At 37.7% G+C, this 27,940-nt stretch overlaps 1 protein-coding gene across 2 annotated transcripts in view; it reads left to right on the top strand.

The window, feature by feature from the left end:
- The first annotated feature begins 1,673 nt into the window (after nucleotides 1–1,673).
- Nucleotides 1,674–27,940, top strand: part of LOC113116563 (brain-specific angiogenesis inhibitor 1-associated protein 2) — a 32,225-nt gene continuing 5,958 nt past the window's right edge. For both annotated transcript variants that reach the window (XR_003294038.1, XM_026284791.1), the window contains exons 1-10: nucleotides 1,674–2,013; nucleotides 6,578–6,689; nucleotides 7,138–7,213; nucleotides 14,218–14,304; nucleotides 16,659–16,720; nucleotides 20,096–20,167; nucleotides 20,354–20,491; nucleotides 22,946–23,098; nucleotides 24,241–24,420; nucleotides 26,745–27,057. Coding sequence is in view for 1 of the 2 variants with exons in the window: in XM_026284791.1 (XP_026140576.1) it covers nucleotides 6,642–6,689; nucleotides 7,138–7,213; nucleotides 14,218–14,304; nucleotides 16,659–16,720; nucleotides 20,096–20,167; nucleotides 20,354–20,491; nucleotides 22,946–23,098; nucleotides 24,241–24,420; nucleotides 26,745–27,057 (1,129 nt within the window). In the remaining variant the exon portion in view is untranslated. The remainder of the gene's footprint in view (nucleotides 2,014–6,577; nucleotides 6,690–7,137; nucleotides 7,214–14,217; nucleotides 14,305–16,658; nucleotides 16,721–20,095; nucleotides 20,168–20,353; nucleotides 20,492–22,945; nucleotides 23,099–24,240; nucleotides 24,421–26,744; nucleotides 27,058–27,940) is intronic.

The raw sequence follows: 27,940 nt of genomic DNA on the forward strand, positions 1-27,940 counted from the left end.
AAAGCCTGTGGTTAGTCTCCCTCTAGTGGACAAGTGTTAGAGCCTTCTGTCTCTCATTGATACAAATGGCTGATCATTTAGAAACAGATGAAACCACAGCTTCAGAAATTACCTGACATTTTATATATTTTCATGTATACATAAAGTTTTGTGATGTTTTTACATTGTGTTTTCAAGAAAAGAGTCATTATAAATGGTGATTTGTGCAAACCAGATGAACAGCCTAGGATGAGTTTGAAAACTTAACTTAAAGTGGAGTAAAAGGTTTTGTAGAAAGATTCGTATAAATAGAGCCTCATGTATCTTGTACAGACAGGACAGACAGTCACAGATGCTGAACACCTCGGCACATGTCTCTGATCAAGTGTCCACTTTGAGTTCCATTGTTTATTGTAAAGTTAAAACATGATTACAGTTTTTATACGTTTAGATAAAAAAAAAATATAATAATAATAAAAAATAAACACTCCCTGTTGAAAAACTGGAATGAAGGTGTATTATCATTTGCATTTTTGTGCATTTACAGCTGAAGGTGTTTTATAATCAACAGAGAACACACCTATAGATGTGATCGTTATATTTGCTTTTAATAAATGCATTTTTAGAAAACATTGCAGTGCTTCATTTTGCAGTAAAGTTGAACTGTTTGGTTAAAATTATCTTGTGTTCGGATGGCTGTATTAATTGTTTTGAGAGCAAGTCCATTGCATTGGAGAAAAGTGTCAAATTGATTGAGAAAAACTGTAACACAATAAATTGGTCAAAGATGGGCAATGGCAGGCCATTTAACTGACTAATAACTTTGATCAAACAAAGTTCTTTTAAAAACTTTGAGTCATGGGAGTCTTACACGATGCATGAATTATGATTTATGATCCAAAATTCTGGAAAAATGGTAAACAAAAAAATAATGTATGGATTCTTAAAGGGCTTGATTTAGAGAAAAAATTAGACCCTATATAGTCCTTAAGAGAAAATAATAATTGGCAACGCAGCACAACAGCAGTGTTTGAGGCTTGGGCCCCTAATTAAGATTTTCTGCAATGCATTGATAAACATGGGTTTTTGTTTGAATGCACAAAAATTACAAAACATTTTGCATGACACTTAATAAAATCTGAGCCCCAACTAAAGATATTGAATCAAAACGTGATTATTGATGGTATTTGCATTAAGAGTATGTTCAGTTAAAATGGTTTTTATTATTCTTATCATTTGTTGTACTTGCAAACATTTGTGAACCTTAAGGAGAGAGGGAGAATAAATAAATAAATAAATGCACAAGACGCGCGCGTTCGCATACACTCATAAATTTAAGCTCTGTTGTAAATTTACATTTTGAGCAACATACTTACATTAATTATTGTATTAAAAAAACCATTAAACAAGGACGTTTAAAAGAACAAAAGGAAAAAAAAAATAAACCTTGCTAATAGGCTACATTTTATGACAAAAAAGAATTTTTTTATCATAATTTATAATTAAATTAAAAACCCAACAAAACATAATGTCCAGTCAAAAGGAACGTGAGAAAATGGTCTAGCATCGTTTGTTTGCACATGCCACTTCTGATACATATTTATGGAATGAAAAGTGAAGAGTCTGTGTATGAATGAGAGCTTCTGTGTGTGTGTGTGTGTGTGTGTGTGTGTGTGTGTGTGTGTGTGTGAGGCGCTCCTGTAATGAGCAGAGGCGCTATTCACAGCGCTGTCCCGTTAACTCATTGGCATTCAGTCCCAGTGAGAGACACAGACAGAGAGTCAGAAGACATTGTCCGGGACAGAGACCGCGACCGACCCACATTGCGACAGCAAACGGACATTTTGGGCGGAATGAAGCTTAAAGTTTGATGTGACCTGGATTCAGTCAGGAGTTTGGGAGAGAGGGGTGAGGGCTGGACGAGGGGTTTACTGGGTCACACAACCCGACTACCCCCAACACTGAAGAAGAAGGGACAGTTAGAGGAAGACTAGCACCGGACAAAGCGCCGAGGAAACCATGAACACTGGGAAGGTAGGAGCATTCCTCCATACAACACCGAGCACTGGAGCTCAATCACTAAACACAGTCAAACTAACAATCTGCTGAATAACTCTCAGTGCAAGTGCCATTTGAAAGAACTAGGAAAACGCGATTATTAACCCTCTGATGGACGTGACTGGCATAGTCAGTACTCAAAACTGCATTGCTCACTGAACTCTGAATTTCAGCCCGATTAATTGATTGGCTGATTATGAACGATTACTTTGAGAAGCAGCAATATTTAAGAGAACATGTCATGTTTATATCATTTCATCACGTGTTTTCCTTTCACTGTTAGATTAGCAGAACTTAATCGCCACCTTTAGCTCATATTTCCTCTCTATTGCAATAACATCACTTAATCACCAACTCTAACAGGGAACAGGTGTCAACTATGAGAAAACAATTAGAGACAACCATCTTTGCTGCATCTCAATTTATGTTATATTAATGAATGCTATTTATTTATTGATATGGCAATACAGAGCAAAAATATGCTCACAAATATATATTTACTGACGATTAAAGCTTCATGTAGTGAGTAGAAATTCAATCTGTTTCTGTGTGGAGTTAGTATAAAGATCCATATGCAATAATCCTTGATGTGTTTTTGCTTTGAGGTCATCTACTTTTAATTGTATCTTAATTGTAACTTTTGGCAGAGACATTTGCTTAAAATTAGCAGCCTTTCTCTTCCAGGAAAATGGGTGTAAATTCAGATGACTCATGTTGCACTCATTTTTGTCCAATCAAATGTGCTCTAGTCTAGGAATGTCCCTCCCCTCAATATCACTTAGGAAGAGCAAGTCAGTGTCACTTTGGCAGAATTAAGCCTTAAATAGAAAACGTTGTGCCTTATTTACCACTAACAGGCACATAGTAGTACATATTACTACCTTAAAGTACTCTTATGCAGATGTTAGGGCTAGATAAGTTTCAGTGTGGTCACTTTAAAGGTATGTCTTGCTTAATTTATGGGAATATCGTCAACTTGATTGCATACATACCATTTGAACTGAGCTGGATGATTACATCACTGAATCAATGATGAACAGACTTTCAGGGGGTCATGTGACTTTGTTAAAAAAAACATTATTTGGTGTAAAGAAATGTTTATGTGGTTAAAGTTTAAAAAACACATTATTTCCCACACAATGTACATTATTGTTTCTCCTCTATGCCCCTTCTTGTGAAACACATGGATTTTTACAAAGTTCATCGTTCTGAAAAGTGAGGTGTGCTCTGATTGGCCAGCTATCCAGTGTGTTGTGATTGGCTGAATACCTCAAGCTTGTGATGGAAGTGTTACGCCCCTCACCATACTGCGATGCCCTAATGACTTATACTGTGTTTTTTAATTGCATCACATGACCCCTTTAACTGGAAAAGTGAGTGTTTACTATTGACACTATTTTCCTGTTTGACATTATAAAACTGGTTTGACACAATCTGTATTGTACATCATTAATGGAATGTTTGTTCAAAGTAATCTGGGCTTAAATAAAAAAATAATAATAATCTGGGCCCTTATTCACAGAACATCTTAATGCTTATAACTCGCCAATTTAGGAGATAATCTTAAAAATAATGGGTGTGTGTTTTACCATAAAGTAATCTGTGAAACTTTAGTAGTTTTGAAGAGGGCTCCTAAGTCACTAAAACCAAGCCACAAACTAAACAGCTGCTGCCAGAAATCTGCCTCTGAATGTACACATTTTAGAAACATTTGATGATAATGAGTGTGAATGAAGACATCACCTTTGGTTTTGGAGGTTATCCCGACTCCAGATTTTCCTTTGATTATATCCCTGTTTTCATTAAGCAGTTGGGCAAACACAGCTGTTCTTGCCTCCAGTTTGGTTTTCTTTATGGACTGTAAGGTTTTTTTTCATACTATCAGCCATGATTTTTTTTTACTCCGTTAGTTAAAAGGCTGTTTAATTCATGTTAGAGGCTGACAATTAGCTGAACATATACTCGTGTAATTAGTGGCACCTTAGCTTATCTTTATTTGAATGTGGCAATTAACATTTTTATTTATATGGCAACATAATATTGCATACTACAATATTTCTGACAGCCCCTTATTAGTCAATCACTGTGTGCATAGTTAATGAGCATGCTGACATCATCCATAGCAATGAGGTAAACCCCGCCCCCTTACTCTGAGCTTAAGACTTCTCTTAGATATATTTTATCTCAGCAGCTTTTTGAGTAGGTTTTAAGAGAAAACTAGTTAAGAACTTTTACTGCTATTTAGGGAGCTCTTGGTAACGAAGATGGGCCCTGGTTGTTTATGAATGAATCACTTGTTTTAAAATCTGCATTTGTGAAGCTATTTCATTAAGTCTTTATTGAAACGTGAAGCATAAATAAATCAGATGAATTGTGGGTGAATCGCTGAATGCTGTAATGGTTGGCGAACTACTAGTCCATCGTCTGCTGTCAGTGTGAATCACAGAGAAACAAGGGAAGAGAAGATGCTCAGTGAAGTATCATATGATGAGAATGTTATTTTTCGGGGGGTCTCACTCAATCACTTCATTTAGGTCAAATTGTTCTTCCTAATCTTCCTCTAATAACACAGATGAGAGCGCTGACCTGCGGTAAACGCTGGCCTTCGGAGCTGAAGCTTTATGTGATGGTAATCCTGACTGGAATCTCTTATTTGAGATCTTTCCAGAAGGGAAGCGGTGTGAGCGCAGTGTTTGTTCAGCGGCTCGACTCCTGCGCTTGGGAAGAACGGCTCTCCTCCGGGCACTGGGACATGTCAGACTCAATTTCATGAACTTTATATGTGCAATAACAGTGTATTTGGACGGCTTAGGCCAGACTCAGACTATGAAATCTCTAGGGGGGCACTAACAGAGGTGGTCCTTATTTTGAAATTCAAGGAATTATGTACAGTGTACGTTTAAAAAGAAATTCACACGTTAAAAACTCCATGAAACATTTTGCCAAAACAACATCTAACATAACTGGTTTCATTCATGTAGAAAAATGTTCATGACTGAACCATTAGATTTTATTATATATATATTAAAATCTATATATATTTGTATTGTGGGTAATTTTTCTGTTACAACAAATATTGGATTTGTTAGCAGAATGAAGTTGATTAATCAAATTGTGCTTTATTGAAAATGTGTGCTCTTTAATGTCTAGTAACTGTTTCATAAAAATGCTAAACTAAAAGTTATAAACTATAGTGCATCCTGCTTCATCTGCGTACCGTACACTCATATACTGTATGCTGTGTAGCAAATCTCAACAGCTTGATTGTTTATATTGTTAAACTATAATTGTCCCTGGAGCACAAAAGCAGTTTTAAGTCTCTGTTGTATATTTTCAGCAATAGCCAAAAATACACTTTATGGGTCAAAATGATCTATTTTTCTTTTATGCCAAAGATCTTTAGGATATTGAGTAAAGATCATGTTCCATGAAGATATTTTGCCAATTTCCTACCGTAAATATATTAAAACTTAATTTTTGACTAGTAATATGCATTGCTTAGAATTAATTTGAACAACTTTAAAGGTGATTTTCTCAAAAGTTTAGTTTTTTTGCTCCCTCAGATTCCAGATTTTCAAATAGTTGTACCTCAGACAAATATTGTCCTATCATAACAAATCAATACATCAGTGGAAAGATTATTTATTCAGATTTCAGATGATGTATGAATCTCAATTTTTAAAAAAATTGACACTTAAGACTGGTTTTGTATTTCAGGGTCACATATTATCCTGCTCTAATCTACTTAATGTGATTTTAAGATATCATAACAATAAAGATATAATTAAAATTGATCTGACTTGATATAAGCAATGCTGCATGTCTAATTTCTGTTTTAAATGAAGTAGGATTCCACCTGTCCAACAAAACAAGTCAAATTCCTTCAGAAAAAAAAAAAAATCCTTCCTAATTCCTCGGGAGAGGATGGTTAAAGGTTTGGTATCAATCTCTGAAGCTGTCATGAGTTTTCCATGGTTAGGACTGAAGAAAAATACTGATATTTTAGACAATTGTTTTGTGACACTGGCTTCCTGTTTTTGAATGAATTTTGTTAAAACAGCTGAGATCAACTGCGCTGTGAGTCATCATACAGCCACACAGTGCCTGACCTCTTTAATGCTCTTGTGCTTGAATAGTGAGGCCAGTGGGGCTGTTATCAGCACTTCAGTTAGCTTCAGTGTTTCACAACAAGAGCAGGTGAACACATCACTATAAACTCTGATGTGACCCCAACATCTAAACATTCTAGATACAGTTACATAAAGATATAGTTCACCCAAAAAATGAGGATTCTGTCAGATCAACCCGTATGAGCTTCTTTCTTCTCTAATCTGTAGAATGTTGGAAACCGAACAGTTGATGGTAGCCATTGACTTCCATAGTATAGAAAAAAAAAACAACACTATGGAAGTCAATGGCTGTTGTGAACTGCTTGGTTGCAGCACTCTTCTTTAAGGCAGATCTCTAGCTAATGCAGCCATTGAACGTGCCCGATCCATCCTCTATATCTCATGCTCTTACTCTCTTTCTCTCCGTGCAGCTGTGTGTGCTGTGACTTCCTGACGTCTAGAAGTGAGAAGAACTGATCTGGAGAGAGGAGCACGATGTCACGGTCAGATGAGATCAACAAAATGACAGAAAATGTCTACAAGGTATGGGATCGATGAAAGGCAACAATAAATATACAATCCAAGAAGATTAAAAAATGTAGTTTCATACTTATGCGCCAAGGTCTTAGATATGTAATATTTTCTTCATATTTGTTTTATACACATTTTTGTGCAAAGAATGTATATATAAACAAAAATAACTGACAAATAATGAAAAAAAAAAAGAATTTAAGAATATAATCTTTGATCACATAAGCACTTTAGCTTTTTAACAGCATTATAGTTTTTATTTTTTTTGGTCACAGTATGTTTGTCTATATGTAGAGAAAGTTTATTTTTTAAATGCTTGTCTACTTTTATATTCGTTTTAACAGTTTAAACAACACCTAGACACTTAGACTAATTTCCTTATCTGTTTCAGTATTTTACTTACTGATTAAAATGTATACAATTATGTCCTAATTAAATGTGTCGTGGACTCTGTGTTTAGGGCATTCTGGACCAGTTCAACCCCAGTCTGAAGAATTTTGTCTCCATGGGCAAACACTATGAAAAGGCTCTGACAGGTAAGATATTAATATGTAATAATGTAACAGATAATTTTCTTTGTGACAGGTAAAAGTCCACTGGACTTGGGTGTATGTTCATCAGCACTTCACCTGCAAAACAATCATGAATTCTGTAGCACAAATACTTTACAAATAGTTTAGATTCTCTCACGCGGCGCCACGGAGTGAAAGTGGTGTCCGCAGTGAATGTGGAGGAATGCATATTGGTCGTCGGAAATATTGTTGGTCATGACTGTATGAATAATGCAATTCTTTTGTTTTTAAATTCTGTTGAGAAAGCAAACGAAGTAGTGGAGAGAGGTATAGTTATTAGCGGTTTATTCACCCCGGTGCTTCCCCGCTAAGAAAGTCACTTTGTCTAACGTTCTGCCGTTCATAAAAGACGAAATGCTGACAAAAGAACTGTCACGTGTCGGAAAGAGTCAGCCCAGTGAAAAAGATGTTTTTTTGGCAGCAAATCAGACTTAATCAAACATGTGGTATCTTTCAGGAGGTTCACTTACATGATCCTGAAAGATAACGAGACGAACTCAACCTGAATTTGAAACTCAGAGTCGATGACATTGATTATACTGTTTTCGTAAGTATGGATGTGATGAGGTGTTTTGGCTGCGGGAAAACAGGGCACATATTACGCGTTTGCCCAGATAACAACGGTACAATTAAACAAGATGTTTCAGGTGAAGCCGGTGAACAAGTCAGAAATATAGGCATGGATGATGTTTCTGATCCAGAGCCATCCACTAGCGACCAAACTGAAACACTTCCTCACTCACAGACTGAGGCGAATCAGGACAAGGCTGGGAAGAATCGGGAGAATGATTTATCTATCCCTGTGCTTGAAAAAGGTGAGCCTAAGACTGCTGACAGCATGGATGTTTCACATGATAACATAGTGTCTGATTCAAAGTCTCCTTCAGAGAGAGTCAACTTAAGTTATGATTTAATGATGTTTAGGGACATAGATCAGGCAGTTTTCAAACCCCCTTTAAAGAGGAAAAAGATTGATGAGGTCTCTGAATCAAAGCAAACTAGAAAAAAGAAAATGAAAATGAGTTTGACGTTGATGGAGATGATGGTAATGAGAGCGATGTCTCAGATTCCGGTGCTTCTAGTTGTTCTCAGACTGAATGGACATGTCTAGAGTATGATGCTGGGGAAATCAAGAAGTTTTAAAGGTGTCAAAAAACGTGAGGGGAGTACAGGTTGCTGACTATTTTCCAGACATAAAACGTTTTGTGGAAAATACGAGGGCTTTCATGACTGAGGGATGTTTCACAAATAAGGAAGTCTATATGTTGAAAAAGTTTTTGAACAAACTAAAAATTTAATGGTTAATGGCAGTAAATAGGATTTCTTTTTTTTCATACTTTTCAAATGGATGACATTCGCATTGCATCCCTAAATGTGAATGGAGCAAGGGAATGTATAAAACGCACATTAATATATAACACTATGAATCAGAAACAATTTGATGTTTTACTTTTACAAGAAACACATAGCGACACAGTAAATGTAGATGAATGGACGAAAGAATTTAAAGGTCTTTCTTTTTTTAGTCACAAATCCTCTCTCAGCGGTGGTATTGCAATTTTATTTTCCAATAGTTTTACTCCCTGCTCTACTGAGATGGAAGAGGTTGTGAAAGGAAGATTGTTAAAGATTCGAGCCAAGGTTGAGAATCACACTTTTATTTTTATATGTGCATATGCTCCAGAAAGAAAGAATGAGCTTTTTATACACCCTTTGTGAGACGCTGAACAAATGCAATGGTGAAGAGCAGTTATTTTTAGGTGGAGACTTTAATTGTGCAGAAAGTAGTTTGGATAGAAATCATGTGAGCCATATTTACTTTCTCACAAGCGACTTATTCAGATGATTGAAACAAATGACTTATGTGATGTATGGAGGAGTCTAAATGGGAATCTAAAGCAGTATACATGGGCACATACTCATGATAACAGGTTGTCATTAGCACATCTGGATTCTACTGTTTTAAACACCATCTTAGTACTTTTTTTTAAAATTGTTTCATAATTCCAGTTGGGTTTTCAGATCATAGTCTTGTTATATGTACAGTTCCTTTACACTCTGTTAAGCCGAAAAGTGCATACTGGCACTTTAACAAAAATGTATTAAGTGATGCAAATTTTAGAGAAACTTTCAATTGTTTTTGGAAAGAAAAATATGATTTTCAGTCTTTACAAAAGTGGTGGGAGTATGGCAAAATACAAACCAAACAATTATGTCAACAGTATACTCACAATGTCACAAAAGATATAATAAGATCCATGAAAGAATTAGAAGAGGAACTTCTTAAAGGTCCTGTTCTTCGTGATCCCATGTTTTAAACTTTAGTTAGTGTGTAATGTTGTTGTTAGAGTATAAATAATATCTGTAAAATTCTAAAGCTCAAAGTTCAATGCCAAGCGAGATATTTTATTTCACAGAATTTGCCTACATCGAACGACCAATTTGGACTACATCCCTCTAGTTCCTGCAGTAATGACGTCACTAAAACAGTTTTTTGACTAACCATCGCCCACATGAATACACAAAAAGGGGGCGTGGTCTTGTTGCGCTCCGACGGAGAAGAAGGAAGAGCTGCATTTGTATTTGTCGCCGAAACACTGTTATTTTCATCTCAGAGTCCAATCATCTTTGTTTGGGCTTCCCAGGGACGCTGTACTTGGAGATTAATCGTTACAATTTATGTTTAACTCTGTTCCCAAAAATTATAATCCACTTGTAAAACTATGTGCAGCACATTTTGCTGAGGACAGCTTCCTCAATCTCAATCAGTTTAATGCCGGATTCGCACAAAGATTACTCTTGAAAGATTGAGCAGTTCCCTCTTTGTCTGGAGAAGGCGTTGTTTATGGACCACAACCGGTAAGTATATTTTATTATTTAAGTTAGTGCGTTTAACAGTTTAGACAATTTAGTAGCCTCTTCTCTTTGGCACCGACTGGCATGCATTAATCCACCTTTATGGATAATTGTTAAAATTCAGTCCCTTTTTAGTATACTTTTTTTGGGAAAAGATGCATTGGATACCTCACCTTCGTCTGAAGCTTGCGTCCGAAGCATGGCAGGGAGCTAGAGGACACAGTAGCCGCATTTCCACTGTCGGGCCAGTGCGAGCCAGGGCTTAAAGCGGGCCGGGCGGGGCTCATAGCCCCGGGCCAGTAGCACGAGGCCAGAATAGCGCAGGGTTTCCACAGTGGAGCTTGAAGCTCCGCTGCACGTCACTAAAACACGCCCTTAACACGCCTCTCAGAACAATGTCATGCAACCTCAAAATTTCATCATAACAAAGAGAAGTTGTCAGAAAACTAAGAAATAAGTCACTGGAACATGTGCGATCACAAAAAGAAACTGATAAAAGCGGCCGTTTGTTTGCATGCTTTGTAATATATTCAAATTCAAAAGCATCGATGTTTTAACTATAGAATACATGATACATTGATCATATTGATTTAATTTATCAGGACTCAAAATTATTCACACATAAATACACTTATATCTATTTTATTTATTTATTTTTAACGCTCGTGAAGCTTGTTCATTCAAGTCTGTTTCTGTTTATTAGCCACAGCCGTCATATTTAGAATGAATGATAATATTTTTGTAAGCTCCCGAACAAAAACATTATTATGCTATATTCTTTTATGATAGGCAACGTGAGAAAAACTTTCGAGACGAGGCTTGTGACAGAAAATATAAGTTACTTAATAAATACACGAGTGTGATAGAGAATTGATTTCTTCAAGCGGTCATATTTTACCATGTTACTATGGTAACATGTTTAGCGTGCATATCTTTTTCATCGCTTATAAATATTTCTGCCTTGTTTAGTGATTATAATCCACATTGGATCAAGTTATTTCAAACACTTGCTGCTGACTGAAAGATAGTTTTGAGCTCGACTTATTTAAAAAAGTGTTTAATGCTGGTGTTAAAGCTGTTATCTTTCTGAAATGATCCGCAGCGCAGACTCTCTATTTTTATAAAAGCTCCCGAACACAAATCATTATTATATTTTGATGATATGCAACGGAGCTAAACTCTTGAAACCAGACGACAGATAAAATGTTACTTAATAAATACACAATTGTGATAGAGAATAAGAAGCTGACGTCTGATTTATCCAAGCGGTCATATTTACCATGTTTATATGGTAACGTTAATGTTTAGCGTGCATAGTCTTTTACATCGCTTATAAATATTTCTGCCTTGTTTAGTGATTATAATCCACATCGGATCAAGTTATTTCAAACACTTGCTGCTTACTAAGAGTGAGTTTTAAGCTCAACTTATTTTTAAACATATTTAATGCTGGTGTTAAAACTGTTATCTTTTTGAAATGATCCGCGCTGACGCTCTCTAGACACGGAGAAACTCCGCCTTTGTTCGTAACCCCTCCTCTAGCCCCAGCTGGCCCGCTTTGGCCCAAGGATTTCGTCGGGCCGAAAAACCCTGGCCGTTGGCCCCGAGGAAGCCCCGGCGAGGCACGATCAAGCCCCGGAAGTGACAGTGGAAACGCTACTGGCCCTGGCACGCACTAGCACGCCCGGTCCTAGCTCGATAGTGGAAACACGGCTAGTGTCTCGTTCCCTACTCAGGGAACTATGGTTACATTCGTAACATGAGACTTTCCCTTTCGAGGGAACTTCGAACTGCGTCCTCTAGGGGGCGCTTTGGGAAACAGTATACCCATGCCGCCATGCTGAGGGGAGTGCAGGCCAGGATCATGGCGAACACTAAGTACCAACTCTACCATTTCCATGGGAGTTACCCCGGGACGTTTAGACGGCTGTCTGTGACAGTACCCCTTACGGCCAAAAGGCCCCAGCTACATACCCAACTTTATTGTTAGGGCCTCGGCCCAGGGTAGAGCTGAAGGCTTGGAATCAGGAAAGATTCCTTTAAAGGGATATGGCTAAGAACATAGCATTTCTACCAAGGGGCACACAGGGGCTACCGCTAGCTTTCACATAAGCTTGCTGAAGGAGCTGTCTCAACAGTTCTGTAGTAGCAACACCCTGTTTAGATAGGTATCAGAGGATACATAGGACACACTTACCATAGCATGGATTTTCATATACTGTTCTAAAGAGGGGTTCTCTGATAGAGCAGCTCATAGATGGAATAGTGCATCTCAAAACATTATGATTGGGAGTCATCAACTCGATCTATAGAAACAATACTGGAGCGCTCTTGGGAAAAAACAGAGAACTCAGTCTCATATGAGAGGAGAACTCCGGGCTCAGAGTAGCGCGCTCATAGGTGACCCTTTTTTGGAAAAACGGGAGTGCTGCTAAGTTACCACGAGAATCACCCAAAATAACCCCTCATGTTGAGGGAAGCGATGCTTGAGGTGTATAAACAGATACACACTGGCTGAATGGAGCCCAAGGAACCAAGGTCTAATCATCTCAAGAAAGGGAACGAAGCGGAGCACGTAACCCTTAACGTACAGGAATTCAGAAAGTTTGCAGAGTCTTGTGTGCAAACTTACCACTTGTGGATTTTCAGAAGACAAGAAGACTTCTGTAACTGCCCCCTTCACTTCCCGCTAGATGTGACAGCACCCCTAAGCGGCAGGAGACCCCTCGGGGTGACCTGGCTGGACATCCATGAAATTCCCTGCAGTGCTGTGCCAGGCCTGATGATCAAGGAGGCTCCCTCAGAAACCTGTGATCTCAGACGCCTAATACCAGAACATGAAGCCGGATGGCTGGTGCTGGCGAGTGTTTAGTAAACACTGTAACTGAGCACTGCAAAGGAAACTCACAGAGTTTATTAGTAGACAAGTAACCACCAGCAATTAAATACACATAAGTATATACAGAGAGGGTTACATTTACTCACCCACCCTCCTGCACTGGAGGTGGTTGCTATGAACACAAAACCAACCAAAAACATTATAGGTCCTGGATAGGAGACTGTTATGCGAGAGGTTTCCACCTAACCTCGATCAGGTGGAGAGCTGGTGGTTACAGGGGAATTAGCAAAGGGAGGATAAAAGCAGAAGTTAGGTTCTGCTTACCTACTCATGACCCGCGATTCCTCTAACCCCTGCCCGCAGGTGAGGGAGGAGCGCGAGTTGCGACATTAGCCTTCTGTGCCCATCTTTGATACTCTCTCTCGATAGTCCTGCCCATGGCAGAGGCGGCCTGCTTGGTAGCACAGAGAGAGATCCGGGTAAAAAGCTTGTGTAAAATCTTTTAACAAAAAAGAGCTACATGAAAGAGTTGACACACCATGGCGTACTATTTTTCTGATGAGTGACAGACCAGAGTGGAGAGCATTGTACAAGCCACCGTTAGCTAAAAGAGATGGAGATTTACAATGGCAAATTTTGCATGGCATTATTGCTGTTAATGCTTTTATTTCTGTTTTAAATCCTTAATCCTTTAAAGTTTGCAAAGAATGTCCTTTTTGATGCCAGAGAGAAACTGATTTTCACACCTTTCTGTACTGTTCAATACTAAAACCTTTCTTTGATAGTTTGCAGAATCTTTTTAGTTGTTGTAATGAGAAGTTTTCTGTACAAACTTTTATTTTAGGTTTTAAATATGTTCAAAGGTGAAAGCATGAGTGTCATTTGTTGAATTTTATTTTGGGTAAAGCCAAAATGGCTATTTATATCAGTAGAAGAGATAAAATTGAGCGAAAAAGTGAATACAATGTTGAAAGGGTGTTTGCAGCAATGATCAAATCAAGGATTGTAATTGATTTTCGTTTTTACAAAGCAATGGATTCTTTAAATGTTTTCGAAGGAATATGGTGTCACAGAGAAGCATTGTGTTCTGTCATTGAGAATGAAAAAATAATAATAATAAAAATAATAAAAAAAGTGTAACAAGTGTTTACATTGTTTTTATGTGAATATTTTTGATAAATAAAGATGATTAAGAAAAAAAAAATCTCTCTCTCACGCTCTCTCGCTCTCTCGCTCTCTCTCTCTCTCTCTCTCTCTGTCTCTATCTCTGCAGGTGTCACAGTAGCAGCGAAGGGTTATTTTGACGCTCTGGTCAAACTAGGAGAGCTGGCCAGTGACAGCCAGGGCTCGAAAGAACTGGGTAAGACACTTAAAATCCAAACACAGTAAACATACCACCAGAAAGATTTGAGTAAATAAATCTCCTCAAAGTTAAGTCTCTCAAACTAATTGTATGGTCTGGTTCAAAGATTTACTTGGGTACAAGAAAGTACCACATTTTTTAATGTTCTTAAAGAGCCACACAGATGGGAAATCAAAAATTACCTGTATTACAGTGTATGATGTAGCTGTCCATCAGTGTAAACAATGTGCAAAGTAATTAAACCAAAAAGTACACGATTTATAAAGTTATTGGCTTCTAAAGTAAGGAGTCGACTCTGAATCGCTGAAACGAGTCGTTATAGATTTCAAATCTTTTGCCCATCTCTATGTACGTCACTAGGAGCACTTTGCATAATAATCTCCGCCTACCGTCTTGGGAGAAACGGAACTCTGACATGGCCCTTTGTTCCCTTTGTGAAACCGATATGGTGAACTACGGCAGCACAACTGCGATACGCGAGCACCTCAGAGGAAAACATCTTGGCACTCTCCGGTTACGGTTTAACTAGTTACCGTGTGATCTGGTGACCAACTTCCTGGTTCAGGTCTGATATTCTTGCGCTTGCGGCATTCTGAAAAGTTGAGATGTTTTTAACTCGATGCGGTGCGGACGCACCTGGAAAAAACGAGCGCGTCGCGACCGCGTAGCTTCCATTCTGAGAGCGCTTATCGCGCGCCTACATTGGAAATAACGAACTTGAGCGCGCAAAAGACGTGATATGTGAACGGCCCCTTAAAGACAGCGCGCCGCGAGACAACAGTCACAAACCACCAAGCTACCCCGAATCAGCTCCAGATCTCTGGAAACCATGCTAAACCATAGCAGAACCCTGACTACATTTTATGGTTTGTGATGCTAAAGAACATTTCATGATGTTTCAGACAACTGTAAATTTATGGCTACTGTGGTTTAATTATAAATGCTATCATAATCTCATATTTACCATAGTAAAATAATTTTCTTTGCCTCTTATTTATTTTATACTGTAAAAACTTCAACCACATAAGTTGAAAATGAATAAAGGTTGAAATATTATATTAGAAGTTGTACTTATATTTTTTTTTGGTAAAGTTATCCAAAGGATTCATGAGCTAATAAAAAAAAAAGAACATTAGATTAATTATTTATTGTAACAAAAATAATCGTTAGATTAGTCGACTAATCGAAAAAATAATCATTAGATTAGTCGACAGAAAAAATAGTCGTTAGTTGCAGCTCTAGTCCAGACTTAAGGCAGTCAGTGCCTTGATATCAAAAATAAACATTTTATTTATGATTACATTTATTTGTCCAATTACATTTGAGCTCCTGTTAATCAACACCTTGAATTAATGCTTAAAGAGAGAGATTGGTTTAAAACTATCAGGTCCCAAGATTTAAATTCAGTTATGTTTTGGTACCATTTAACTTTTTTAGTTTTTTACATTTTCTTTTAATTTTTGTTAAAGTTTTTGTTTTTGTGATTTTGTCATTTCTATTAAGGTTTACGTATGTAGTTTTTGTGGTTTTATTTTAGTTTATTAGTTATTTTAGTTTTAGTTTTAGTCTATTAAGTAGGCTACATCATAGTTAAACTTAATGAAAAATTTTTTTTTTAGTTAGCTAGAGCTATTCAACTGTGTTTCTGAAGCGAGATTTCTGGCAGAGTAAAGTTAATGGTGAGAACTGATTGTGAAAATGTAAGTAAATATAACTACATTGTTCAAGTTCATAGTACATCAGTGTTTACAGGAAATGAAAGCGTAAAAACAAGTGACTACAGCAGCAGAGAATGAAGAGGCAAAGCCTGTACGATAAAATGTAGATGAAGAAAGTGAGAGAAAGCGAGAGAGGGGCAAAAGAGAGAGCGGTCTTTGTTGAAAGATTAACAACACCACATGATCTCATTGTGCTGCTGAACACAGCGGGGGTGGACGAGCGAGAGATGCCAAGCCGCACACACACTGTTGCTCAGTAGGGGATAAAGAAGGCCAACATCCACGGCTCGGCCCACTGAACCGACTACAAAACACACCACAAACTCACCCTCAATGAAACCCAAGAATGGACAGACAATGCCACGCAGATCACATCCTCTGCAGGAAGAAGTTGCTCTTTTCAGTTTTGTTTAGACAAATAATTGCACATACTGTACATCACAGTTCATGAACATGCATTTCAAAAAATTAACATGCAGTCGTTCCATTAAATATTTGAATGTGACCCTATGGTGACCTTTATGTGAGTGAGATGTCATTCTGAAAGTGTGTTTGATAAGACATCTGTGAACTGTGCTGCAGATCTCATGGTGTGTGTGGCATCACGTCTTCTCATAATTCATGTTGATTCAGGCGATACGCTGTTCCAGATGGCAGAGGTTCATCGGCAGATCCAGGTCCAACTCGAGGATGTGGTGAGTAAATCTGATTGCATTGTTGTATGCATAGCAATTGTACAAAATAAAATAATAATAATAACTGGCACCATTCAGAGCATGTGAGCACTCCCCCGCTCAAAGCTACATCAGGCCGCTCCGCTCATTATCGCCAGGGGGCAAGGAACTCGACCCGAAGTTGAAGTCGGGTGGGGGCTGCCATCTTTTAGCAGAACTTCACTTGCGTTAGCATTCCCATTGACTCCCATTCATTTTGGCGTCACTTTGACAGCGAATAACTTTACATCTGAGGCGTTTAAAGACTCCGTTTGTCCATTATTTATTTCTAAAGATACACGACATTGTATAAAGGGCTCCATTACCTTCTTTGTTACATTATGGCCCCGTAGAAACAGTTTTTGTAAAAAATAGGCTAACGATTGCATCATATGGCAGTTTGCATGCATAGCTACTAGAACATTTACATCTGTCAGACAGGTTGCTGACGTCTTCAAGCTTAGTTTGAGTCTGCGCGTCAGAAACGGAAGTGCTAAAAAACGCTAAAAATGGGCTTCACTTGTCTCAATTGAGTTCCAATGGGGTCGCTGTGTCCATTTCTTTTACTGTCTATGATTAGCGCTCAGCGCTCAACGCAAAATGTAAAATTAAACGAATAAACGGGCCTAATAATATAAATAAAAAATATATAAATAAAAATATACATAAACGTTTTAAAAGTAAATTAACTATTAGGCAACATTCTTATATCTGAACTTTTGCGCAGCGCGAAGGATTACATTTTAAATTGGCTTATATCAATTGTACAAAAAAAACTGCTGTAAAATTAAACAAATTAATGGGCCTAAATATATAAATAAAAATATACAGGCTATAGGCCTACATCAAAGTTTTAAAATTAACTATTAGGCCAAAATTCTTAACTGAACTTTTGCGCAGAGTGCACGTGGATTTCAATTTGAATTGGCTTTGTTGTCAAACTTAAGAAAAAAAGAATTGCTTTCCTTATCTACAGTTCTCTTGAGTTCTTTGAGCGGGTGGTGGGTCGTTCTCGGGTGTCCCACTGGGAGCATTAATTTCCTCCGCTTCTTTTATGAGGAGGTCATGGATCTCCCCAAGTTTGTTGCATACAGACTCATCTCGGATTATCCATTGTGTCTTGAAACGGGGATCTAACACTGATGCTAAAATGAGATGTTTGTCAGTATAGTATATCCCATAGCGAGTTGACACGTTGTTTGCCAATGTTTCTGCAAAAGCAGCGATGCCCATTGGAAGTGCAGCGTGAGTGTCATCGGTGAGCAGGGATTTTATTTCTGTGACAGCAGGCAGGATCATCCCCAGGTTCCCCAGCTCTTTCTGCATTTTTTCTGTGAGGTCTGCCAGAGGTGTCAATCGAGTGGCGCAGGCATTTGTGGGACGGACCCCTAATTGGTCTGTTTCCTCTGTGTTCAGGGTGCTCTTGCGTACACTTTTCACCAGCTTGCCAACTTCCACTAACAGCCTATTAATGTTGTCGTGCTCGTTAACGGCATCTTTGATCGCCAGCTGAAGCATGTGAATGGGGCATCTCAGATGTAAATTTGACACAATAAAGTACAGATGCTGGCATCCGCGGTCACTTCACCCTCCGCCTCCTCTTCAGTGCCAGTTGCACGTTCCAATATTTCAGTACACTTTCATAGTTTTGATAAATACGATCTGCGGTGTGGTGCCCTTGTATGTTCTCAAAGCCCAACAAAACCGTGTGCCCCCCCGAACGTCCCATCAATGAAACTGGCCACGATGCCAAGGAAGCTGTGCCCTCTTCTACTGGTCCAAATGTCCGCTGACAGAACCAGCCCATCACCATTCTGCAGTAGGTCTCGCAGTTTGGCTTCCATCTCTTCCAGCGCATGTGGCATGAGCGTGTCCCGTACGGTGTTGTAGCATGGGGGTGCGTAGCCCGGTTGAGCTGCGCTGGCGAAGTGTTGCATCCCTTCACGTTCTCCTATACTCAGCGGTTCATAGTCCATGTAAATCATTTTAAAAAATGCTACATCCAGCTCTCTTTTTCTCTCCCTTGTTATGGTTGGGGCTTTGCGTGCAGTGAAGAAACTTTTGAATTCCTTAACCGTTGTCTCTTGTTGCTGCTGCTCCTCCTCTCGCTCTATCAAATACAAATTCACGGACGACACAAATGAAAAAAAACGAACCATTATACCTACTTGAATGACAAAACAAATTTTTTTTATATTACGCTATATTTAATTTACACTTTGTTACAAGTTACCGTATTCAATTTGCTAACCTTTGGCTTTCTTCGCAGCGTGTTCACGTAGCACACTTTCATGCTTTCGGGAAATGTGCCTTTTTAGATTCCAAAAGGAACCTTTACTTACTGAAACAATGTCTCCACATTCGTTTTCTTGTACCACATTGTCACTGTTAGTTCGTTTTTTAATAGTACACCTATATGATTTCTCATTTTCATTTTTGAAGTACTTTTTGAAGTCCATTATTGAGCCGAGTTTTGAATGAAAATAGTCTGTTGATGACAGTAAAAGACAGATGGATTGTGGGTCAGGCTTGACTGAGCATGCTTCAGACTCGTGGTGAGCAGAGCGAAATTGGAGTGGGAAATAGAGCGATGCTCCATCCTTTTAAAAATGCCGCTCTGCACTCAGTCTAATACCCACCCGCTCACGCTCCACTCCGCTCACATGCTCTGGTACCAATATACAATGTTTCTTCTGTAAACTTTCTTCACACCTAAGACAGCTCACTGCCATAATATTACATGGTCCATGTTTACATTACAATTCACAATTCGTCCTAGGTGTTCCCTTTTGTGTTGATGGGAATGATACTGAAACACCGGTGTAGGTGTTCAACTACATCTGATTGTTTTGATTGTATTTCTTCTAGGGATGCACGATATTGGATTTTGGCCGATATTCGATATGCCGATATTTTCTAAATAATTTTGGCCGATGCCGATACCGATATCGATATATATACAAATATATACTGATATATTTACAAATATATACTGATATATTTAAACTTTAATTTTACTGAAGAGAAATCCATGTATCTGTTCTGTACTGATTCTACCATAAATGTATTATTTTACAAATGTAGACAGACATTCACATCTGAAAAACAGGTCAATTATTTCACTTGGAGAATATCGGTTTGGCTCATCGGCAGAAATATTCATATCGGCCGATACCGATAATGGTCATTTTAAGCTTTTATCGGCCGATACCGATGTTGTGCCGATATTATCGTGCATCCCTAATTTCTTCTTTTATATTTCACATATGTTTGACATGGTTTTACTGTAGAAGCGTACACTATCACTATCTTATAAGTGCCAGTGTTCATACTCACTGTGTTTTCTGTCGTCTGCAGCTGAAGCTGTTTCATTCAGAGCTGCTGTCTCAACTCGAGCAGAAACTGGAGCTAGACATCAAATATCTGACCGTGAGTGGACACTAGTGTTTAACTGAACAACATACTGGATTTACTGAATAGTGCAGCTCGATCAAGTGAACCCAGAGTTTGTCTGGTAAACACTCTGAGTAAATGAATCAGAAAAGAAAACTCCTCCTTCTGAACTTTCTGAAATTTACTATAAAAGTGATATACTTTATGACAACATTTGTGCAGGGGACGCTGAAGAAGTACCAGAGCGAGAGGAAGTCCAAGGTGGAGTCTATCGAGCGCTGCCAGTCACAGCTGAAGAAGCTGCGGAGGAAGAGCCAAGCCAGCCGCCATCCCAACAAATATGGAGACCGAGAGATGCAGGTGCATGATCAAACACTGTCTACTCCACGCTTTCTGTCTCTGATTGACAGTTTAGAGGTTTTCATCCAGTCAAAGCTCTTCTAGAGTAACTGTAGAAGCGTCCAGCTTCAGCTCGACTCAAATATTTCCTGATTGTGATCAAGTAAAGGTCAGAATAAGGTCAGTAATATCTCCAGACGAACTCAGCTCAGCTTTACTTGATTCTCTATCAGTCAGGATCTTGTGAGGAGCGTTTGTTTCCAGAAGCTTTACTTTGACTGTTCCTCAGCGGAGGAATGATCTTCACAAGCCTCCAGAACATCTCACATCTTCTGAGGAGCCTTGATTTCTTCAGCTCTCCATCACTGTGTTATGTGTGGATCATTTACATCTAGTCTCACTGTAACATTACTGGAGATATAGAGTGACCACTGATACTTACATCATTTTACATAAGTATCTGCTCTAGTGTTAGAAAGATCTCACTGATCAAGCTATCTGATATATTAAATCCGGCATCATCTGCACCAAATTACATATGTGTGCTCAGATTGAGCTTGATGTATCAAATATGATACAAACCCCAAAACACGGGGTTATTTTTTAGATTTTGTCTATAAGTTCAATAATTCTTTTAATTAAACGACAACAATTATTATTATCATATTTCAGACTTTAGAGGGTTATAAATAAAGTTTAAAAGACAAACACCAAGAAATGTGTTTAAAAATGTAATCCTTGTATTCTGTGAACTTCTATACCATCTTCAACAAAAGTGTTTGATTAAATAATACATTTCCTTGCACCTAGAAAGGCATACACATTAAAATAAATGTTATTTGTATAATGGTACACAGTAAACATTCAGAATTATTTTTCCACGTCATTAAAAGGTTTTTCTGGAGTCATGAATGTGTGTACAGGAGTCTGAGATCAATTACTGTTTCAATGGTTCTTTTGGTCACATGACAGCAAAATGGCTTCGCTGGCTTTTGATTTGGAATCAAACCTTTTTTTTTAAATAGCAAAAACATTTTGTAATGTGACTCAATAACCTTAGAGTTAAGTGCATCCAGATTTGTCCTGGTCACAACCACCTTCAAGTGAAGCCAGGCTGATTGGTGCAGCAGTAAATGAACAGGAAGTCACTTTGGATTAAAGCGTCTGCTGAAGAACTGAGTAATTGTGTTGCTTGCCGGTTCTGTGACTGCTGTGTTGTGTTCATTACTGTAGATTGGAATGTAGTTTGTGTGACTCATAATGACGATTGAGCGGATTGAAGGACGTCTGTGGACTTTAAAACTGACTTGAGAGCGGAAGACTTTTCCTCCCTGTGTGAACAAGTGTTTGTTCAGGAGCGAGTCTATCTCTGTTGATGTAGGCCTGTGCTGTGCTATCACGAGCGTTAGTCTAAACATGTTTCTGGTCAGAAAGAGAAAGAGTTTGAGATGAAGCAGATATCCGGAGAGTAAAGACACACTGATGTAGTGAATAAACAAGATGACAGAGGGAAGTAAAACAGGATCGCAGTCAGCATAATGACGGAGATATTCAATGAAAAGGTCAGTTAAATGAACAACATAATGGTCATTTTTGGGTGACCTGGTACTTTGAGGCAGGGTTCATGAGATAAATTAACTATCTTAAATGCAACATCTACCTGAATGCATGGGGATGCACGATATTGTAATTATCAAATCAAAGCCTGTGATTTCATTAAATGTGAATGAGCAGCTCATGGATCAGTGTTTTCTGCTTCTTCGTTCATTGTAAATGCACTGAACTACATTTATGCATGTGCTGTGAGTTTAATGCTCATTTGAAAATGCAGTGTGCACTAGGTTTGCTTCATTTATGTATTATTTTCATAATTTCCAGTTTAGACAGAATTTTACAGCATTTCACTAGTGTTTTGCCAAAATAAAAGCTCAAGGATTAAAATTATGAAAAGTATGTGTATTTGAACAACTTGAAGTAAATAATTTTAATTTTTAAAAACTCATTATTATAAATGATTTACTACTACATTTAAAACCATACTATTGGTCTTTTCGTTTTTAGAATAAGTTATATAATAATAAAGAACTATATTAATAATAACAATTATTATGGTAATAATAATAATAATAATTATTATTATTATTTAATTTGATTAGGTTCCTAAAACACCAGAGTGAATGTAATGTAAACTGGCACACAACAACAACAACAAAAAAGGTTTGGGTCTACTTTAAAGTCCAGCTGCAAAGTCTAAATAAAACACCTACTAAAAATAATAATATTAATAAAGATATTATATTTTATCTGTTTACTTGTATGTTCTGCGATCAACTGTGAACAAACAAACTTCAAATGTCGGGGGTACTTCAAATAAATATGTAATTCTTAATGGTTTTGGCTGACAAAACGTTTGGGAGCCTCTTCTTAAAAGAGTGAGGTGCTGATTGTGTGTGACTCTCTCTCTGTCTGTAACAGTATGTGGAGCTGATGAGTCGCCGGCAGGGTGAGCTGGACTCGCTGGTGGCCGTTGGGTATCGCTCCGCTCTGACAGAAGAAAGACGACGCTATTGCTTTCTGGTGGACCGTCAGTGTTCAGTCACCAAGATCCTCACCAACTACCACTGCAAGGTAACAGATGTGAGCTTCAGCCAGATAACTCATGCTGTGAAGGACTAGCAGACACAACAGCCTCACTGGGACATGTGCCTTACCTACATCCTAGCAAAACTAAAAATAAGTACCTATATGTTCAATTCACTGTGGTTTCCAGCTGAAACGAACACTTCTGTTGTATGTAAACCTGCTCGGTGGCACACCTGGTACAGCAGGTAAAGCACTCAATAAAAGAGCTCAAATACTTGTAGAAGCCTTTTTTCTACCGTCTTTTAAATTATTACAGGATCTTCCAGTTTCAAAAAGGGTTAAACAAATCACTTCAAATCATGAAGTCCTGCAACAAAAAAAAACAGTTTTATAATGTGTAGCATCAATGAACAGTATTGGCATTTTAATGTGAGATGATATGTCAAGTATATCGGCAGCAAGATCTCTTCAGAGTGTTCTCAGCATCTTTCCTCCTGATTAAATTTCCTTTCCTTATTTTATCTGCAACCGTGTGAAAATGTGGTCTTCGTTCGGATCCATATGCAGTGGTTTAATAAAGAGAATGGTCAAACAGGCAATGATCAGATAACAGCGTCAGGTATGTTAGGGGATATCCAAACCAGAAACAGTACCAGGCAGCGGTCGGGGCAGGCGGCAGAGAATCAAAGTCAGTATAAACAATTCAAGATCAGACACGGAAGGAACAAACACAGGGAAAACGCTCAGAAATGCCAGACAGAACTAAACAAGACTTCACAATGTTAATGTGGATGAGTGCAACCTTTATAGCAGGGCTATTCAATTGGTGGCCGGCGGGTCGAATGCGAATCTGACTTTATATATATATATATATAAATAAATGATTTGTAAACTTCTTCAATCTAACGTTTAGTGTAGGTGGTACATAAACAATAGATAGACTTTTTGGTCTAACAAAATGTTGCCAGATTTATCTGTTTCACATAAAACTGAACAAGCTTTTAGCGCCACTCACTAGACATTTTATATTTAAGAATCAGCATAATGTCTTTTTGCATCCATGCCAACAGTTGTGTTTGAAATTAGTTGATTATATGAACGACTGCTGAGCTGAAGAGACTTGAGCACTTATTAAAGTAAGGTGTGTATGGCCATCAGCAGTCTTAAGATCTGATTGTGTTTGGTAGGTGAGAGAGCTGTTGTCTCAGAAGTTGTCATCATGGCAGCAGTCATGTGCTCAGCCAACCAAGCTCCCGGAGCGAGCGCTGAACCTGCTGCGTCACACCGCCCCCCAGAGCTCTGGAGGAGCAGGACTCGCCGAGGTCCTGCGCAACGCCAAACTGGGCATCACTCAGCCCACAGAACAGGTTTATCACATGCATTTCACATTATACAAAAAAAAAATTTCTGAACATAATGGTCATACAATAAGATTCATGTTATGTAAAATATACTGTAATTTCCATTTAGATTTTTAAGTTAAATTATAGGGACATTTCTTAACATATCAACACATTTAATAACTGGCTATGCTCAAGTTAAATATCAAAGTGTTTTGTGTCTGTTAATGATGGATTTGTGGAGTAGAATAGGGAACACTTATTCACTGTTAACTACGATTTATCCCTCAATAAATTCCTAATTTGCTGCTTATTAATGTTAGTAAAGTAGTTGTAAAGTTTAGGTATTGGGTAGGATTAGGGATGTACTGTAGGTCATGTAAAATAAGGCATTATTATGTGCTTAATTATTACTGGTATATGGCTAATATTCTAATGATATGCATGCTAATAAATAACTAGTTAAGAGAGCCTAAAATAAAGTGTTACCAAATATTGTTTTCATTTTGAAGAAAAAAGCAAAAATTTGACTCCGGACTAGTGGCATGTTGGTCGTAGTGTTATTACTTTTAAATGTAATACTTAGTAATTAGTTTGGGTTATTATTCAATAATTTCCTGAGTTAAATGTATATTTCGTAGGTATTCATTAAAACCTATAGTGAATTCATTTAATCTGAATTTACAGTGTCACTATTAAGACATATCTTAGATTCAAATAAATTATTTTAAAATGAAATATTCCTCTATATATTTCATTATTTCATTTCATTATAACATTTATTACATGGTTTCAAGTTATTTATATATATATAAAATAGTTTTTGTTGTTGATGTTGTTTGTCTCATTTAGAATATGAAAATTTGTTATTTAAAAAAGTGAAAATTTCATACATTCTAGATTCATAACATGTAAAACATTTCATTTTTTCATTTTGATGATTAGAGATTACAGCTCATGAAAGTCAAAAATCCAGTATCTCAATATTTCCTAAGATCAAAAAAAAAAAAAAAAAAAAAAAAAAAAATATATATATATATATATATATATATATATATATATATATATATAATCTGCAAAACAGAGAAGCTCAAGTCCTTTAAAGTATGTAGATTTCTGCTTTCAGTCTTGGTTGAGGCTCCTTCAGCATCAGTGTGGTGTGGCATGAAGCGATCCTCCTGAGACACTGTTGAGCTTCAGCTCAGATCCACTGTTTCTCATCTTTCTCTTCAAAATATCCCATAGATTCTATATGGGCTTCAGGTCAGGCATGTTGGCTGGCCAAACAAGCACAGTAATATCACCGGAAGTGTTTTTTTCACTGTGGGCAGGTGAAAGTCCTGCTGCAAAATGAAATCAGCATCTCCATAAAGCTTGGACTTCAAGCAGCTTGGATTATGTGCCTCTCCAGTCTTCCTCCACACTCCAGACCTTGAATTACAAACGAAATGCAAAATTTACTTTCATCTGAAAAGAGGACTGTGGAGCACTGAGCAGCAGTCCAGTTCTTTTTCTCCTCACCCCAGGTGAAATGTTTCTGAGGTTTTTATTCTGGTTCAGAAGTGGCTCGGTTCTATGAATGTGACGGCTGTAGCACTTTTCCTGAAGACATCTGAGCTCTTGACTCTTGCTGCACTGACTCCGTCTTCAGTCCACTTCTTGTGAAGCTCTCCCATGTTCTTGAATCAGCTTTGATTTACAGTATTCTCCATCGCATGGTCATCTCTGTTGCATATGCACCTTTTCCCACCCAATTTCTTCTTTCCAGTCAACTTTGCATTTGATATGCTTTGATACAGCACTCTGTGAAGTAATGATCTTCTGTGATTTACTCTTTGTGGAGGGTGTCAGTGATCATCTTCTGGACCATTGCCAAGACAGCAGTCTTCCCCATGATGATAATTTAAACTCAAATGGAGTTTGACTTCCATGAGCTGTAAGCTCTAATCATCAAAAATGTTTTACTTTACATGTAATGAATCTTAAATGAATAAGAAAGTTTTACTTTTTGAAAAAAAGGACTTTTCCACAAAATTCTTTTTTTTTTTTTTGATGCACCTATACAATATGATAAAACAAATCCACACATTTCAGATGTTCAACCTAATTCTTTCTAAAACATGCTCAACTGGATAAATCTTATGAAGTATTTGGTAGAACACAATTCTGTTATCAATACAAAATTTGTATCTCATTTTCCATGCGTTCTTTCAATCAATATTAATAAAGCTACAGAAAAATAATTTATTATAACATCAATGCCGAATTCCCAAATAACTTCAATTAGATATAGAACTAATTCTCAGTTAGATGTAGAACTAACGGTGGTTGATTTGTGTCTGCTCTCTCAGAGGCTGTCTGTACAGGAAGTCCCTCCTCTGTTGAACGGTGACAGCAGCAGTCGTCCTCAGCAGCAGCAACAGAACCCCTCCAGTAATGGACACACCCACTCCAGCTCTTCAGCCAGCACCGCCCACTCCCAGCCAGCAGTGGGCGTGTCTGGGTGTCAGTCCCCTCCCACTGTTAGCCACACCCCCAGCTCCACTCACAGCGCCCCTCTGACCCGAGCGCTGTCCAACTGTCCTGCTGCTCCTGACCTCTACTCCACCTCCACACTGCCTCTGCCCAGGAGACAGTCCAGCGACACTCGCCAGGGACTCATGGGTGAGAGTGTGAGTGTGTGTGTGTGTGTGTGTGTGTGAGAGAGAGAGAGAGAATGTGTCTGTGTGTGTGTGTGTGTGGTGTGCATGGGTGTGTTAGTGTGTGTGTATTAGAGTGTGTGAGAGAGTGAGTTTGAGTGTGAGAGTGAGTGTGTGTGTGTGTGTGGGTGTGTGAGAGAGAGAGTGAGTGTGTGTGTGTGTGAGTGTGTGTGAGAGTGTGTGTGTGTGTGTGTGTGTGTGTGTGAGTGAGAGAGAGAGTGTGTGAGTGAGTGTGTGTGTGTGTGTGTGTGTGTGTGTGTGAGTGTGAGAGTGAGTGAGTGTGTGTGTGTCTGTGTGTGAGCATGTGTGAGTGTGTGTGTCATTTGTTGTGTGAGGAATTACTCTGGTCATTATTTTAGTCCAAAATATACATATTGAGGATATATATATATATATATATATATATATATATATATAAACATAATTTCCATTTAAAATATTAATATTTAATAATATTATATAATATTTATATAGTAATACAATATTTAATTTTTGAATATAAATGTTAAATATTTTAATTTCAATATATATATATATATATATAATCTTTTTTACACTTTTTTTTTTAAATAGCAATGTTTCAAAACAGTGCTATTAAAATATATTCTATCATAGTATTTATTCATATTTTTAATTAGGTTTTATTTTTAAATGAAATAATTTTTAGTTCAGTTCATTTAAATTTTTAGTTTAAGTTTTAGTAATGTTTTCTTATTTCCTTTTAGCTGTCTTTTCTTTTTATCTAAAACTATTTATCTTTTTAGTTTGAGTAATTTGAGTACTTTTAAGCTTTATTTACTTAAACTATTTTATTTAGATTGGTTGTCAAGGTGATAGAACAATTTTAG

The sequence above is a fragment of the Carassius auratus genome, chromosome 16 (genome assembly GCF_003368295.1).
Source record: "Carassius auratus strain Wakin chromosome 16, ASM336829v1, whole genome shotgun sequence".
Lineage (NCBI taxonomy): Eukaryota > Metazoa > Chordata > Actinopteri > Cypriniformes > Cyprinidae > Carassius > Carassius auratus.